At 31.0% G+C, this 15,852-nt stretch overlaps 2 protein-coding genes and 1 pseudogene across 3 annotated transcripts; all 3 read left to right on the top strand.

Moving 5' to 3' along the window:
- Positions 1-1,833: 1,833 nt before the first annotated feature.
- LOC106369630 (rho GDP-dissociation inhibitor 1-like) lies at positions 1,834-6,316 on the top strand. 2 transcript variants are annotated; one of them, XM_022693001.2, is made up of 6 exons: positions 1,834-2,342; positions 2,427-2,629; positions 2,721-2,776; positions 2,894-3,084; positions 3,162-3,228; positions 3,403-6,316. In XM_022693001.2, exons 4-6 carry the CDS (start codon positions 2,896-2,898, stop codon positions 3,618-3,620), a joined length of 474 nt encoding a protein of 157 aa, XP_022548722.1. In that variant the 5' UTR covers positions 1,834-2,342; positions 2,427-2,629; positions 2,721-2,776; positions 2,894-2,895; the 3' UTR covers positions 3,621-6,316. The 2 variants fall into 2 exon arrangements, with proteins under 2 accessions (XP_022548722.1, XP_048621327.1); XM_048765370.1 differs by lacking the exons at positions 1,834-2,342; positions 2,427-2,629; positions 2,721-2,776 and having other exon boundaries at positions 2,846-3,084.
- A 525-nt stretch (positions 6,317-6,841) lies between these two features.
- LOC125591329 lies at positions 6,842-10,063 on the top strand (annotated as a pseudogene).
- Positions 10,064-13,301: 3,238 nt separating this feature from the next.
- Positions 13,302-14,144, top strand: LOC125591327. The gene is made up of 3 exons (XM_048765363.1): positions 13,302-13,514; positions 13,617-13,815; positions 13,933-14,144. The coding sequence occupies exons 1-3, from the start codon at positions 13,367-13,369 to the stop codon at positions 13,961-13,963; spliced, it is 378 nt and encodes a 125-aa protein (XP_048621320.1). The 5' UTR covers positions 13,302-13,366; the 3' UTR covers positions 13,964-14,144.
- Positions 14,145-15,852: the final 1,708 nt, after the last annotated feature.

Here is a 15,852-nt window from a genome sequence, read left to right as displayed (position 1 = left end):
ATTAATAATAGATATTTCAAGTGATTGTCAAAGGTTAAGTCTTTTCATTATAATAAGAAGATTATTTTTTTAAAAAAGTTGATAAATTATGAAATGATGTGCATTTATATAATTATGTGTGTCTTTTCAGCATGCAACTATTAGAAAATACTGTGATAATATGTATAGATGTGTTTTATCATAAAAATTTGTTACATATTTACAAAAAGTAATGAATTTTAAAATATTGTGAAAATATTTAAGAAATAGTTTTATCATCTTAAGGATGTGTCCTTTTATTTATTTATTTTTTAAATATATTAGTTTTAAATACCTTTGTCTTTTCATTATAAAAATTTATTAAATTTGAAAAGTTGCTTTTTTTTGTCAACAAAATAAATATTTTGTTAAAAGTTCCTATATTAAAGATCAATGCTATTAAAACCAAAAGGCAGAAGAGATTTCGTGTGGTGATGGAGAGGCAGCTGAGCTTCATCGGTGAGAGGAGGAAGAAGACTGAGTCGCCAGGGAAGAGAGGTGACTCGCCTCTTCATATAGCTGCTAGAACTGAGAACTTACGGAAGGTTAAAGAGCTGATTCGAAGCGGTTGCGATGGAGAGGAGTTGAGAGAGTTGTTGTCAAAGCAGAATTTTGAAGGAGAGACTCCTCTTTACACTGCTGCAGAGAATGGTCATTCAGCTGTTGGTGAGGAGATGTTGAAGCGAGCTGATCATTTTTTCTTTGTTTTGTAGAAATGTGGTTTTAGTTTGGAGCCTTCACAAGGTACATCCCTAGAAGCCACCTTCGCACCAGATGGCAAGTATGTTCTGTCAGGTAATATGGTCATACAATTGTCCACATAATGATAGATTCTTTTTGATTGTTCTGTCTTTGTTGCCTTTACATGGATGGATCAAGTGACATGAGTCAGGTTCCAGTTGCAACAGAGGTAAATCTAAAAACTTTCAAACTTTTAAGTTGTTTCTTGTTGCTTAACCTTCGGTTTAATTCTCTGTTCCTTGTAGTTTAAGTTTATGATAATATAAAAGCTTGTGTTGTTGTTGTTACTGTCTCGGTTCCTTGAGCTTGTTGTTGTTACTGTCCTTGTAGTTTAATTTTCAAGCGTCTTGTTGTTTCACTGTCTTGTGTTCTAGAGCATTAAAAGACTTGTGTTTCTCATTCTTGTTGTTTCAGGTGGTGAAGTGGAGTGGAGCATTCACGGGTATTGGAGTGGAGCATTCACGAGTGACAGAGAGTTGTTGTTTCATTGTCTTGTGTCATTGAGTTGTAATTGTATATTTGCAATTCACAAAGTAATCTACTCCATTCTCTACTTCAACTGATCTTCACAAGCAATTCACAACAACTTCCATCCTTCTCTATATATATTTGCAATTCACTTGAAAAGCAAAATTTTCAATCTTCCATTCTTCTTGTCTTCACAAATTTTCAAAATTTCATATATGGCATCCTCTTCTCATAGCATTTTTGAAGGATCAGACGAAGAAGATTTTGATCAATATTTATTTTTTATGTTTTTATTTTAAATCAATGTTTAAAATGTTATCTTATACTATGTTTTAAGAAAAAGTTTAAGTTTAATAAGAAAAAAAAAATTGGTGTTTAATTAATTTTTTTTAAGAACCCGTAAATAAGAAACTTGCAATGGAGCACGTAAATTTTTGGGTTTCTTAATCCAATCTCTTAGTTAACTTTTACAACTAAAAAATATTAAAAAAAAATAAGAGACCCATTTAGGGTCTCTAGGATAATGATGCTCTAACTTGATTCTAGGTGAAAATTTAAAAAGAATTATATTATCTATCCTATACGAAAAGGAATATATGAGGAGTAGGGAGACTGTCCACGTCCTCAATTAAAATCAACCTATTAGAAATCAGTTTCCTGCCACGTCACATTAAAACAACTCAACACAGCTTACATACAGATTATTATGTGGGCTATCAATACATCTCGAATTGGCCCATATAAAGCCCATGTCGCCTAAACCTATTTTCGCTGGAAGGTTGATTTTTGATCACCTACGACTCTTCCATTTCGTTGTCACCGTTTCACCGTTTCAGTTTTCTGTAATTATCCCGATCCACTCTTGATCAATTAATTATGTTATTTACTCCTTTCTTTGTACTTGCGTTCCACCTCCTTCTGGTTCTGCTGAGTTGAATTTCTATTATACAGCTGAGAGACGATATACGAGAATATATGAGAGTCTTGGTGGTTGGTGCCAGTGGATTGGGCTGTAAGCTTCTCAAGGACTTGGCTCTTTCCGGGTTTCGTAATCTGGATGTGATTGACATGGATCGAATCGAAGTTACCAATCTCAATCGCCAGTTCTTCTTAAGGTGATTTCTCCTTCTTCCTCTCATGTAAGGATTAATAGTTTCGTATACGATTGATTGATTTGGTTTGTGTGTCTTTGTAATTAGACTTGAGGATGTAGGAAAGCCTAAGGCAGAGGTAGCTGCAAGGTGTGTCATGGAGAGAGTGAGTGGAGTGGAGATTGTGCCGCATTTTTCACGTATAGAAGACAAAGAGCTTGACTTTTATAACGATTTTAATATCATTGTTCTTGGTCTTGATTCCATCGAAGCTCGGAGATACATCAATGGCGTAGCTTGTGGGTTTTTTGGTATGGATATTCTTTCTTACTATTGTTTTAACTTCTCTCTGCCTTTGGTTTTTTTTTTCCTCCCTAATCATTTGTTTTGTGTGGAGTATAGAGTATGATGAGGATGATAACCCGAGGAGTGAAAAGCAAGAGGGTCATGTAGTCATGGTAAGATTCTATTTCATTTTTCTTCGCATCACCCTGTGTAAAGTTCACAGCTTTTTATTTTGAGATTCACTTAGTCGTTGCTGTGTAAATGCGAACTTGAAATTCGGCAATTTCTAGGGATGGAGACACTGGAGCAAACGATCATGTATCCATCGATCCAAATCATCTTTATGAATCTAGATGAGTCCTTGGGGAGGCAGATGAGCGAGTCTTCTATCTGCGCTACAGAGGAAGAAGAGGAAGACGATGATTCCAAGCTGCAATTGGGTCCTCAGTACACTATCAAGGAGCATCTCGAGAAGGATAAAGTTGCTTCCTTTTTCCTTTTTCCCTTTATTTCAATTTTTTTTTTGAATAATTCTTCCTGATGAATCTGAATATATAGGATGATGAGAGCTTAAGGAAGTGGAAGGAACAGCTTCTTGGAAGTGTTGATGTCACCAACATTGGAGGTTTGTTAAAAAAAATACAAACTTTATAATAGTAATTATAATAATCTTGGAAATGATCCATAGGTCATTGTGTTTGTTTGCTGTATCTGTGTCTTATTGTGAATAATTTGGTTATAGATTCTACATTTGTTTCTTTTATGGAGTTTATAGAACTTGGCTCTTTTATATGTGCAGAGACTCTTGACCCTGAAGTGAAGATCATTAGCCTGGCCATCTTATCACCTGGAAGACCAGATATTGTTCTTATGGTACCCGAGAATGGGAATCCAAAGGGAATGTGGTTTACTTTGAAAGAAGGGAGCAAGTACTGTTTGAAATTCACGTTTCATGTTAACAACAACATTGTTAACAAAATAAGGGATGGAGGCACTGGAGCAAACCAGGTTTTTTAAAAAGACTCATAAAGATTTTGATATAATAAGTACTATTACCAAAATGAAAAACATAAGAATTATTTTCAATTTCACTAATTGATAAAAAAAAAAGCTTACAGTTTCACATATTGAGACTTTACCAAAATTCGGCAACAATCAAACCAATTCCATTCAAAAACCACAATGTTTAATATTCCAATTTGGATTTAAAATCTTTAATTTTCCTGCATGAGAAGAGGAAACAAGAAATAAACCAACATGTGAAAATTATTTTACATATTATTACTGTTGCAAATTCATGAATTACATAAGATCATTGTCTTTCTCTATTTTCAGAAACTTAAATATTATAATTATAAGTGAATAAATTATATACAATTTTATTTTAATAATGTAATTATAATTATAGGACAAAAATTAGATTTAATGAAGTGTATAAATTAGATACCCTAAAATTATGGTAAATTCAAAAATTGAGGTAGTCTTCAATGAATTTGATTATAGAGCAAATTAGCTCAATATACTGAAAAGAGTGGGATACCATTGAATTGGGGGAAAATGGTAATAATGGGGGAAAAAAATTGAAGGGAAATAGGGTATGGAGTGCAAATAAGGGGGAAGTTGTGTATAGAGAGTACAAATTCTCTTGATTATATATACATGTAGACTTTATTAGAAAAAAATATTAAATTAATTCTTTGAGCAGTTATGTTTGATTCATGCTGTAAATTTTTTTTTTAAAAAAATCAAATTCTTTTAAACGGTATATTTATAATTATCAGATTACGTGATTAGTAAAATAAAACAAAAATATAAAAATATTTATTGAAATTCTTTTTTCCTATAATTAATATTGAAATTACTGGAAACAAACTCACACGTCAATCCCTGATGATGATAAATAAATGTTTGTCAAAATCATCAAAAAAGAGAAGAGGTGTGATATAAATGATGCATTAAGCATAAACAATATTTCTTTTATTTTTCTTTACTCAAAGCTAAAAATATATTTTAAACAAAAACCAAGTCTTTTTTTTGTATCACAGCCTCTTAAACCAAAATAAGAATTTAGTAAGCAAATGAATATAGTAAAATTCAAACAAAGAGGTGTATTATAAAACATAACAATAGCCAGTTCTGTACATAATGTATATACTAGATGTATATAGATGACAAAATTTTATATAATCTTATCACAAGAAAAATATTAAAACACATTATATTCAGTACAGTATCCTACTATATAAAAGGTACTATTTTTGGAGTTTCTAAAGGGTGCCACATGGGTAGAAATATTCCCCACCAATCAATATGTCATGTCACTACGGGCTGGGTTTCAAACCAATTTGAAGTTCCGGCCCAACCTTGCTCCATTCCAGCCCAACCTTATACATGTGGAGAATATTTTTAAAAACTAAAATACCAACGGACTGGTCCAACCCTGAACTAAAAAAAAGGTTTCCAATTATCTAAATATCTAGAAAACACTCAGCCTCCCCCTGATCACCAAAATAGGTTGCTTATGTCCATTTGAATGAAGACGTCCATTACGCTCCTTCCATACGAAATAGATAACTGCTTGAAAGATGAACTTGTGTAGTGTTTTGGCGGTTAAGAGAAAGTAAAATGAGAAGAAATTATTCAATAGAAATTGCATAGATATTTTTTTGAATAGCTGATAAAATATTATTGAGTATATTATTTTATATCAAGTAAAATATATTGAAACCCTTCCTTTTGTGCTAAACACATCTTAAATGGGATAATATAATTATCAATGAACAAAGAATTTGAAATGCGTTATTTTACATTTTTGGGAACATCATTTTTTCACGTAGACATCCTCTATATATTAAAAGAGAAACATTACAACCTTTGAACCATGACACATGTCATCACGAAAATTAAGCTTAGAAAAATAATTTGGTTCATCTAAACATATATTATACTGTTCATTAACCCTAATCATATAATTAATTATTAATATAAAATAGTCTTTATTGTTTTCTTAAATAGAACATACGGAATTATAATATATATGATAATTAATGATTTTAAATAATAAAGATTTGATAATATTTTGTCTTATGTGGCACCCATAGAATTACTTCATTTCTAGGAAGGTTGACAAGACCTTTTATTTGCAACACTCTGAATGTGGTAAATATATGAGATATACTTTAAAAAATATGCAAAAAAAAAAATCTAATGTTTCAGTTGTTAACTTCTCAAATAAATAAAGTTAATATCTATAATTCTCTTATATTTGTATCTATAATCGGTTTATATAACTATTTATGTATTTCTAAATTGTATTGTTTTCCATCAAATTATAATAGTTTTTTAAATAGGCAAATAAGAATAACACACAGAATACAAATTACCTTTTAATTTAATAAAGTGAAACAATTCATTTTAGAATTTTTTTGTATCTTAAAAGAAAATTCATATGTTCTAAATTTATATTATATGTCAATTTTAAAGTAAAAGGGTAATTTTAAAACTACAATTTAAAATGTACATTGTAAATGACTCGAGTAATCATTATATTAAGCATACTCATTTTTATTTATAAAATCTTACGCTTCTAATACACCGAATAAGAAAATATAGCTACATATTTTAGTTCAAAATAAGCTTTGTTAAAATTAAATCGATATCAAATAGTAACTCATTAGAAAGTTAACATCAACCAAGTAAAAACAACTATTATAGAAACAAATCAGAATCACATATATCCATTACCTTCATAAAGCAATGTCAAGTTTTTAAATTTTAATCATTCTTTTGAATATGTGATTAGCTGATATAACCTTTTAATCGTTATGTATCCTCATTATTTTAAAAATAGTTACTACATATAAAAATATACCGTAGTATACAGCTAAAAACTATTAAACGAAAAAAACAGTAAGATAACTGATTAGTTTTATAAAAATCTACAAATACCAACCAAAAAACTAAGTTCTACTAACTCAATGAATTCTACCAAAGATTACATGTTATGGAAACCAATTTAAAAAAATCACTAATAGAAATACAAATATGCTACCAAAAGAAATATAATAGTTAAGAATACTAATCATTCTGTTCAAAAAAATTAAGTTAGTTAAAATTCATATGATAACTTCTTTTATCTACACATTACTAAAATATTAAACATTATATATATAATCAGTATTTATAGAAATATTTCAAATCAATATGGTCTATCATTAACAACTCTCAATTAGAAAATAAACTAAAACAATAAAACGATAAAAATCACTATGGCTACACTAAATGGCAAATATGACATACAAATATACACTTAAACTTTATATTATTTCAATATATATAAATGAACAACTTTGAATCAAATAATGTAACAGTACATCTGTTATACTTTTAAAATATACTATTACTAATATGATGTTTTTAGAAAACATAATATATGAAAACAACGTAACAATTTTTAAAGATTGTTGTAAATAGAAACTAATAACAAAGAAAAGTAGAAAACTAAAAAAATTCTTAATTAAAACATCACTCTTTCGTAACTTTTTCTTTTCATTTATCAACTTAAAAATAATTTTAATATTAAATTATAATAGTTTCGACCTCTAATCAATTGAAACACCAAAATTTTAAAATATAATCTATATTTCCAAAACAAATATTGAAACATTATCCGCGCTATATTTCCAAAACAAATATTGAAACATTATCCGCGCGTAGCGCGGACCAGAACCTAGTAAAACATAAAAGTAAGTCATATACTAATATTCAAATTAAAAAAAAAATTAGAGCACATAATCCGCGCGTAGCGCGGTAAAATCTCTAGTATAATTAATTCAACTATAACATTAATTTTAAACGTAACACATTCAGAATTAATAATATAGCCTATTTAAATGGTAAGAATATACATATCACCATTATTAGTGTTGAAATTTATAAAGTAACCAATGAATTCGTAAATCTAAATTTTGCATGTTTGTAAAGAAGACTTTATAACGTGACAATTATGATAAAAAAAAAATTAAAAACGTAATATTTATTGAAAAATAAAACCTCTAAAAGTTATACATCATGCACATGATTATAGAAGAGATTGCTGCATTTCGTGCTTTTGAAGTCTCTCTTTCTGTCTAGAATTAAAATTAAAATTTAAGTTAATTTAACTGGAAAAAAGAATCCTGAGTTGTTTCAAACACGTGAGGACTATAAGTACATGATCTGTCTGTGTCTCTTCTTTCTCATCAGATTTGGTAGTTTAGGTTTCTCGTTTACAATCTCGAAGCTTCTGGTAATATAATTATCTTCCATCTCCTTGATCGTAATTCCCAATCTCCTCTTTTCTAAAATTTCATTTATTTATTTTGTTCCTTCTAAAATCCCTGGAAGGATTGAGAGAATGAGAGATCTCAGCAAATGGCTGCTACAAGTGAGAAACAGAACAACAGCTCAAAGCCTCCTCCTACGCCTTCTCCTCTGCGCTTTGTTTTAAGATTTCAAGTTTCGATTTTGGTGATACCCTTTTGAGATTCGTCACCGTCCAGTGTAGTTACACACTTTGATGGTGCGTGTCCTTTGTTGTCCGTTGCATTATTTGTTTGGTCAGAATCGAGTCAGCTACGTTGCCAGGATCTTAACATGATCTCTTTGGCATTGTAATGAAGATCCTTGTAACCGAATCATGGTTATGCCACTTAGATCTGTGAGAGAACTTTAGTCTCATTGATAAGATCTTGTGGTCTGTTAGTTTGATCTGATTGGCTTGACTGAAGGTTGCTGATGTGAGTGTAAAGGTATTTACTATTTTTGCTGTTTGTGTAGCCCAACATGAGTATCTTGATCTCGGGAGGAGCTGGTTTCATGCATTGGCTCTCACTTGGTTGATAAGCTGATGGAAAATGAGGTTTGTATATTTCTACTCTCTACAGAAATTGACATGTCTCCTATGTTTGTGCATTGTTTTGATCAGTTATTGTAATATATTGGCTGTATTATTCTGCTCCAGGTCATTTTTGCTGATAACTATGTCACTGGATCAAAGGAAAACCTCGAGAAGTGGATCGGTCACCCTAGATTTGAGCTTATTCGTCACGGTATGAGACCCACACTCTTATTTTCATGTGTGAAATATTGTCTTCATGTCTGAATATTTGTTTTCCTTTTTTTTTTTTTTTGTTGGGATTGAAATGTTAGATGTTAGGGAGCCTCTGTTGATTGAAGTTGATCGGATTTACCATCTTGTTTGTCCTGCCTCTCCTATCTTCTACAAGTACAACCCCGTTAAGGTTTGTGAGGAAACATATATATGTTCTTAATTAACATCCATCAGAAGCAATAGTTTTTCTCTAAATATCTAATCTGTTTTCTGCAGACCATCCAAACCAATGTGATTGGTACACTGAGCATGTCAGGCGTGTTGGAGCAAGGTTCCTGCTGCTCCCTATTTGTTAATCAAATCTTCTTTTTTCATCTCTAAACATTGTGTTCTTCTCTTAAAACAGAATCCTCCTCACCTCGACCTCGGAGGTCTATGTAGATCCTCTCATCCACCCTCAACCTGAGAGCTACTGGGGAAACGTCAACCCTATTGGTGTTCGGAGTTGCTACGACGAAGGCAAGGCAAGCGTGTTGCTGAGACATTGATGTTTGACTACCCACAGGCAACATGGCATTGGTCAGTTTTGTGTATGTTTACCCCCCCCCCCCCCCCCCAAAAAAAAAACTCACCGCATCACTTAACATTAAGATTCTCATTGAGTCATTGTGTCCATTTGCTATTTTGTAGAAATCCGCATTGCTAGAATCTTCAACACGTATGGTCCTCGGATGAACATAGATGTTGGGCGTGTGGGGAGCAACTTCATTCCTCAAGCACTTCGAGGAGACGCATTGACAATTCAGAAACCAGGGACACAGACTCGCAGTTTCTGTTATCTATCAGACATGGTGGAAGGAGATGATACTGGCCCTATCAACATTGGTAACCCAGGTACTCCTTATAAAAAACACTATGGAGGATCGTATCTTTCTCATTGTTTAGGCTTGTGTCTTTAATCTCTCTGTTTGTTTCTTAGGTGGGTTCGCAATGGTGGAACTGGCTGAGACGGTTAAGGAGGTTATAATCAGTTTTGTCTGAACCATATGATGAATCTTAATTGAGTTTTAGTTTCCTGTTGTTTGGTCTTAATGATATATTTATACGCATGCAGCTGATTACCCCCAGCATAGAGATAAAGATGGTGGAGAACACACCGGACGATCCTAGACAGAGGAAACCAGATATAAGCAAGGCTAAAGAAGTGTTGAGTTGGGAGCCAATGGTGAAGCTCAGAGAAGGACTTCCTCTCATGGAAGAAAATTTCAGACTAAAATCTAAATTATATTGTAATGAGTCATCCACCAAAAAGAAAATGGCGCAACCATGCAAATTATAACTGTGACATATATAATATTAATTAAGATAACCGGTTTGGCTCAACGATAATAATTGAATGAAACCAAACCATAGATTAAGGAAATAGGGTCGTAAGCAACCAAACCATAGTTTATTTATTTATGCTAAATCATACTCTCCATACACATTCCGATATAATAAAGCTCCCACTGCTACAACAACACAAAAAAAAAAAAAAAACAAGACAAGTTAGATCATTCGAGGAATTAAATCGTGGTCTTTTGTTCGAGTAAATCAAAATAACCATAGCAGAAATTGTAATCTGCCAAAAAGAGAGAAGGTAAAGCTTTCACAAAAGAAAAAAAGAGAGGAAAAGAAACATACTTGTCGCAGTGCTCATAGAAATAGGACAGGAATGCTAACACCGCTCTTTCAAGGAAGACCACGGCTATTTTAGACTTCGGTTAAGACAACCAACGCTCTTTTGCGGCGGACTGTAGGCATTTTGCATGTTTGTTAGTATTTGCATCCAAATGCAACATCTAAATACTATGTTAATTTTTCTGTTTTTTTTTTTTTTAAAAATTTGTAATACCATTTGAATACTAATAGTTAAAAATTAAAACTTTCATTATTTATATTAATAATAATAAACTAATTATAATATTAAGATAAATATATTAAAATTAATTTTTATTTTTGGCAGACAATTAAAATTTTGCGGTTCTGGTAAAATATGATTTTGCGGTTTCAGCGGAACAACTTAGTTTTCCAATTTCAGTGAGAAAAAACAAATTTTTTAAGTTTAGCCAAGAATACTAAATTTTTCGGTTTTAACGAAAAATATGATTTTTTTTTGGGCAGGAAAGCGCAATTTTCATTTATGTGGAAAAACTCAATTTTACGGTTTAAGTGGAAAAGTTCGACTTTCCAGTTTTGGCGGAAAAACATATATTTGCGATTTTGGCAGAAAAATTAAATTTTTGGTTTTGTTAGGAAATTTTGATTTTTTGGTTTTAGGGAAAAACACGATTTTACGATTTTGGCGGAAAAGTGATTTTTTTTTTTTGACGGAAACACAAATTTCTGGATTCGATGGGAAAACTTGATTTTTTTTTTTTGTTTCGGTGGAAAACACATAAATTTGCGGTTTTGGCGGAAGAGATTGATTTTTTTGCTTTCAGTGGAAAAACGCAATTTTGAAGTTTTGACAAGAAAATTTGATTTTCAGTTTTAGCGGAAAAACTCGATTTTTCAATTTTGTAGAAAAATTAGTTTTCTTTTATTTCGGTGAAAAAAATCAATTTTGTTGTTTTGGTCGGAAAAATTGATCACCTCCATACAACAGAAGATTTAACAATTGAACTCACTGCTTCATCTCGAAGCCCTGGACAAAAGTTTTGTAGATGCCTCCACAGCCAAATACCATCACACAGAAAAACCCAAACAATAAAGTTAAGTCGAGAACGAGAACGGAAAACCAAAATCTGAAAAAGAAACAAATGAATAGAGACCCACATACTAGAACCAGACACAAACCCAAAAAATCCTTATTTAATATATAATGCATGTTTTATATTTTTTTAATTGCTATGTTTATACTAAATATAATTTACTTTAATCCAATATTTTTTTTTGTGAAAATACTTTATTTTTACCCTATTTTTCTATTAATAAAATAGAATTTCATAGTTAAAATAAATTATATTTATCGTCCCCACAAATTACCATATATTGTTAAGTATATTGTAATGAGTCATCGACCAAAAAGAAAATGGTCTAACCATGCAAATTATAACTGGACATATGTGTCATACGATAACTAATGAATTAATTTCGAAACTATTTCTTTAACCTAAAATAAGTCTTGCATAAAAAAAAAACAAAAAAGAGAAAGAATTAATTAAGATAATCGGTTTGGCTCAACAAAAATAATTGGATGAAACCAAACCACAGATTAAAGAAGAACAAAACTTAGGTTCACCCTTTAAATTCACCTCACCTTTTATGACCAATAAAAATAACACATAGATTATTAATTAAAAAATATTAAATTAAATAAAAAATAACGACAAAAAATAATAACGCTAATTTTAACGACGCTAACGCTTCCAGCGAAACCCTAAATCTGAAATTCTAAACCCTATACCCTTAACCCTAATCCTAGATCCTAAACCCAAATTATATACCTTAAAACCAAAAATAGACTATAAACCTAAACCATATACCCTAAATCCAAATCTTAGACCTTAAACCCAAACCGTAAACCTTAACCCAAACCTCTATAGCATCTAAGTTTGGGGTTTGGGTTTAGGGTTTACCGTTTAGGTTTTAGGTCTAGGATTTGGGCTTAGGGTATAAGTTTTGGGTTTAGGATTTACGGTTTGGGTTTAGGATTTACCATTTGGACTTATGGTTAAGGTTTTGGGTTTAGGGTATATAATTTGGGTTTAAGGTTTACGGTTTGGGTTTAGGGTCTAGGACTTGGATTTATGTATAGTTTATAGTCTAGTTTTTGGGTTTAGGGTATATAATTTGGGTTTAGGGTCTAGGATTAGGGTTTAGGGTATAGGATTTGGGTTTAGAATTTAGGGTATAGGGTTTAGAATTTAAAATTTAGGGTTTAGGGTTTAGCTGTAAGCGTTAGCGTTGTTAAAATTAGTTTTTTTATTTTTTATAGTTATGTTTTATTTAATTTAATGTTTTTAAGTTAATAATCTATGTATCATTTTGATTGGTCGTAAAGGGTAGGGTGAATTTAACCTAGGTTCTGTCCATTAAAGAAATAGGGTCGTTACACTTTCTTTGTTAATATAGTAATCCTTTACGTTTAGGATAACAAATGCGTATGAACACACATACAAAGAGAGATTTATTTCTACTTTGTATAATTTTCATTGGCATCGTTAACGCTTTTGTTTCCAAAATCCAATAAAATGGAAACAGGGTCGTTACACTTTGTTTGTTAATGCCTTAAGGACAATATGTGTGTATGAACACACATACACACACACACACCAAAAGGGATCTGTTTCATTGTCACAATCTACTTTATATGATTTTGTTTACTATCATTAACTGTTAGTTTTGTTTCAAAAATCCAAATATGGAAAACTACGCATAATACACTGATGAATCTTTCTAGCTGGCATAAAAAAAGAAGCTGAAATGGATCGTCGCATCCAGAGAGAGATAGAGCGAGATGCATGTGCCCACACCTACTAGTCTACTACAGTCTACAGGTTGAAGTAACTTCGTGGTAACTTCTCATCTTCACCTGTCTATATATACGCACACATTGATCGAGATCATTATCACATATCAAGTTCAGACTCTTCCTTTTTTCATACTCAAAACCAACTAAAAACACATTATGGCTAACAATTTAGAGGCAATTTCGAAGGATGACTTTCTGAGTGAGGAGGAGCGTTTGCTCATCCTTAAAACCGAGGTCGAGTCTTTGAAGGAACCGAAGGAACATACGTATCTCTTTGACGGTACCGTCGACCTAAACGTGCTTGGTATGTGGCTCCTCCATGATCTACTACTACATGCAATATTGATATTTTCTCTATCTTTCTAGATACAACAAAAACTTGTTTATCTTTTCATGAAATTGAAAGCTGCCAAGACTATGAACGCTACACGTGGTCACCTAAAGACATTGGTTGGTACTGCATGCGCATTCGTTATAAGGGCAGAAGATAAGAAGAGAGGTCATGAAGTCCCATCCGGGGAGGTTTTAACGGTCACTATGGAGGATTTCGACTTTGCATGGGGATTGGTTAAGCAGATAGATCCTGCGGAATTTGAAAAAAAAAGGTGGGTTTAAACCGCTTCTTAGTTTTTTTTTTCTTTTTGAACTTTGGCTTAATTCATTTCTTAGTTTAAACATCGTCAAGCTTATGCAAATTTCTTTCTTTTCCATGATCTTTTCAGTCCTTCGAAGCCAGCGAGAAAGAGGACGTAAGACTAAGTCAAGCAAGAATATAGTTTGATTCAAAAAAACCATATGGAATAAATTTATTAACATTGAGCATTATATGATGCGTACGTAGTACTTGGCTTGTAAGTGAACTAATATGGGTTTGATGCATATTTTATATTTTATTCCTCTTTATTGAACTAATATATATGTGGAATTTATTATCTTTCTCTTTTCTTTTTCGGCAAAATGTGTGGATGGTGAATATATGCGTTTGAAAAACATAATGCTAAGCATAACTTGTGTCTTGAATTTTTCTTTCGAAAACTGTTTACCAACAAATTGTAAATAAGCAAACAAAAGTGTCAAACATAAATATAAGTTATAAGAAGAAGAAAATGCAGAGTAAAATTAGTAACCCTATAAACAATTGTAATTACGCACGAAAAAAAAAAGTGGCAAACATAACACATGTAAGTTATATAAATAAGTTAGTTAAACCAAACAAAAAAAGCTTAACTAGTAGATTGGTTCACGTAATGTTGTCACTTGTCGACAAATCATAACATTTCTTCTTTTGTACATACTCAGCTATTTCTATTTAAAACACTGATATTCATTGTTACACATAATTCGGAAACAGGAGTATGTTAGAAGAATCAAAATAAAGAACTTGACAGTTCAGAAACCGGGGACACAGACCCTCATCAGTTTCTGTTATGTATTAGACATGGTGGATGAACTTTTCCATCATGGAAGACGATGATACTGGCCCTATCAATATTTGTGTGATCTGTGTACGAATTTATTAGTTACAATAAGAAGATCTTCTAAACTAATTTACTTCTTCAAATTTTATTTCTTGGACTTGTAAAAGATTGAACAAAATATTTTCTTAATCTCAACTAAATATCTTTGAAGTACAGTTTTACGTTGAATAAAAACAAAATTCTTGCATTGTTCTTGTAAGAATGTACGTTGTAGTACACACCAACTCCATTCCACAAAATTAAACACTTACAATAACACACACACAAATATATATTGGCGATTGTGCAAAAGTTATATTTTTTTTCCTCAATTTGTTTAATTTTGGTTTGTTATCTTTCGTCAACTAATATTATATATATATATATATATATATATATCCGCTGGTCAATTTATTTGATGTTTAAAGTTTTTGCCAATCAATTATAAAAGGGTTAACTTTTTCTCTGTTTAACTTACATTAACTAAAACAGTCTATTAATAATAGATATTTCAAGTGATTGTCAAAGGTTAAGTCTTTTCATTATAATAAGAAGATTATTTTTTTTAAAAGTTGATAAATTATGAAATGATGTGCATTTATATAATTATGTGTGTCTTTTCAGCATGCAACTATTAGAAAATACTGTGATAATATGTATAGATGTGTTTTATCATAAAAACTTGTTACATATTTACAAAAAGTAATGAATTTTAAAATATTGTGAAAATATTTAAGAAATAGTTTTATCATCTTAAGGATGTGTCCTTTTATTTATTTTTTTTAAATATATTAGTTTTAAATACCTTTGTCTTTTCATTATAAAAATTTATTAAATTTGAAAAGTTGCTTTTTTTTGTCAACAAAATAAATATTTTGTTAAAAGTTCCTATATTAAAGATCAATGCTATTAAAACCAAAAGGCAAAGTTGGACCTAACTTGATTCTAAGTGAAAATTTAAAAAGAATTATATTATATAATTAATTCAACTATAACATTAATTTTAAACGTAACACATTCAGAATTAATAATATAGCCTATTTTAATGGTAAGAATATACATATCACCATTATTAGTGTTGAAAGTTATAAAGTAACCAATGAATTCGTAAATCTAAATTTTGCATGTTTGTAAAGAAGACTTTATAACGTGACAATTATGATAAAAAAAATTAAAAATTAAAAA

This window comes from Brassica napus, chromosome A3 (genome assembly GCF_020379485.1).
Source record: "Brassica napus cultivar Da-Ae chromosome A3, Da-Ae, whole genome shotgun sequence".
NCBI lineage: Eukaryota > Viridiplantae > Streptophyta > Magnoliopsida > Brassicales > Brassicaceae > Brassica > Brassica napus.
This window is presented reverse-complemented; position numbering and strand designations above follow the sequence as displayed.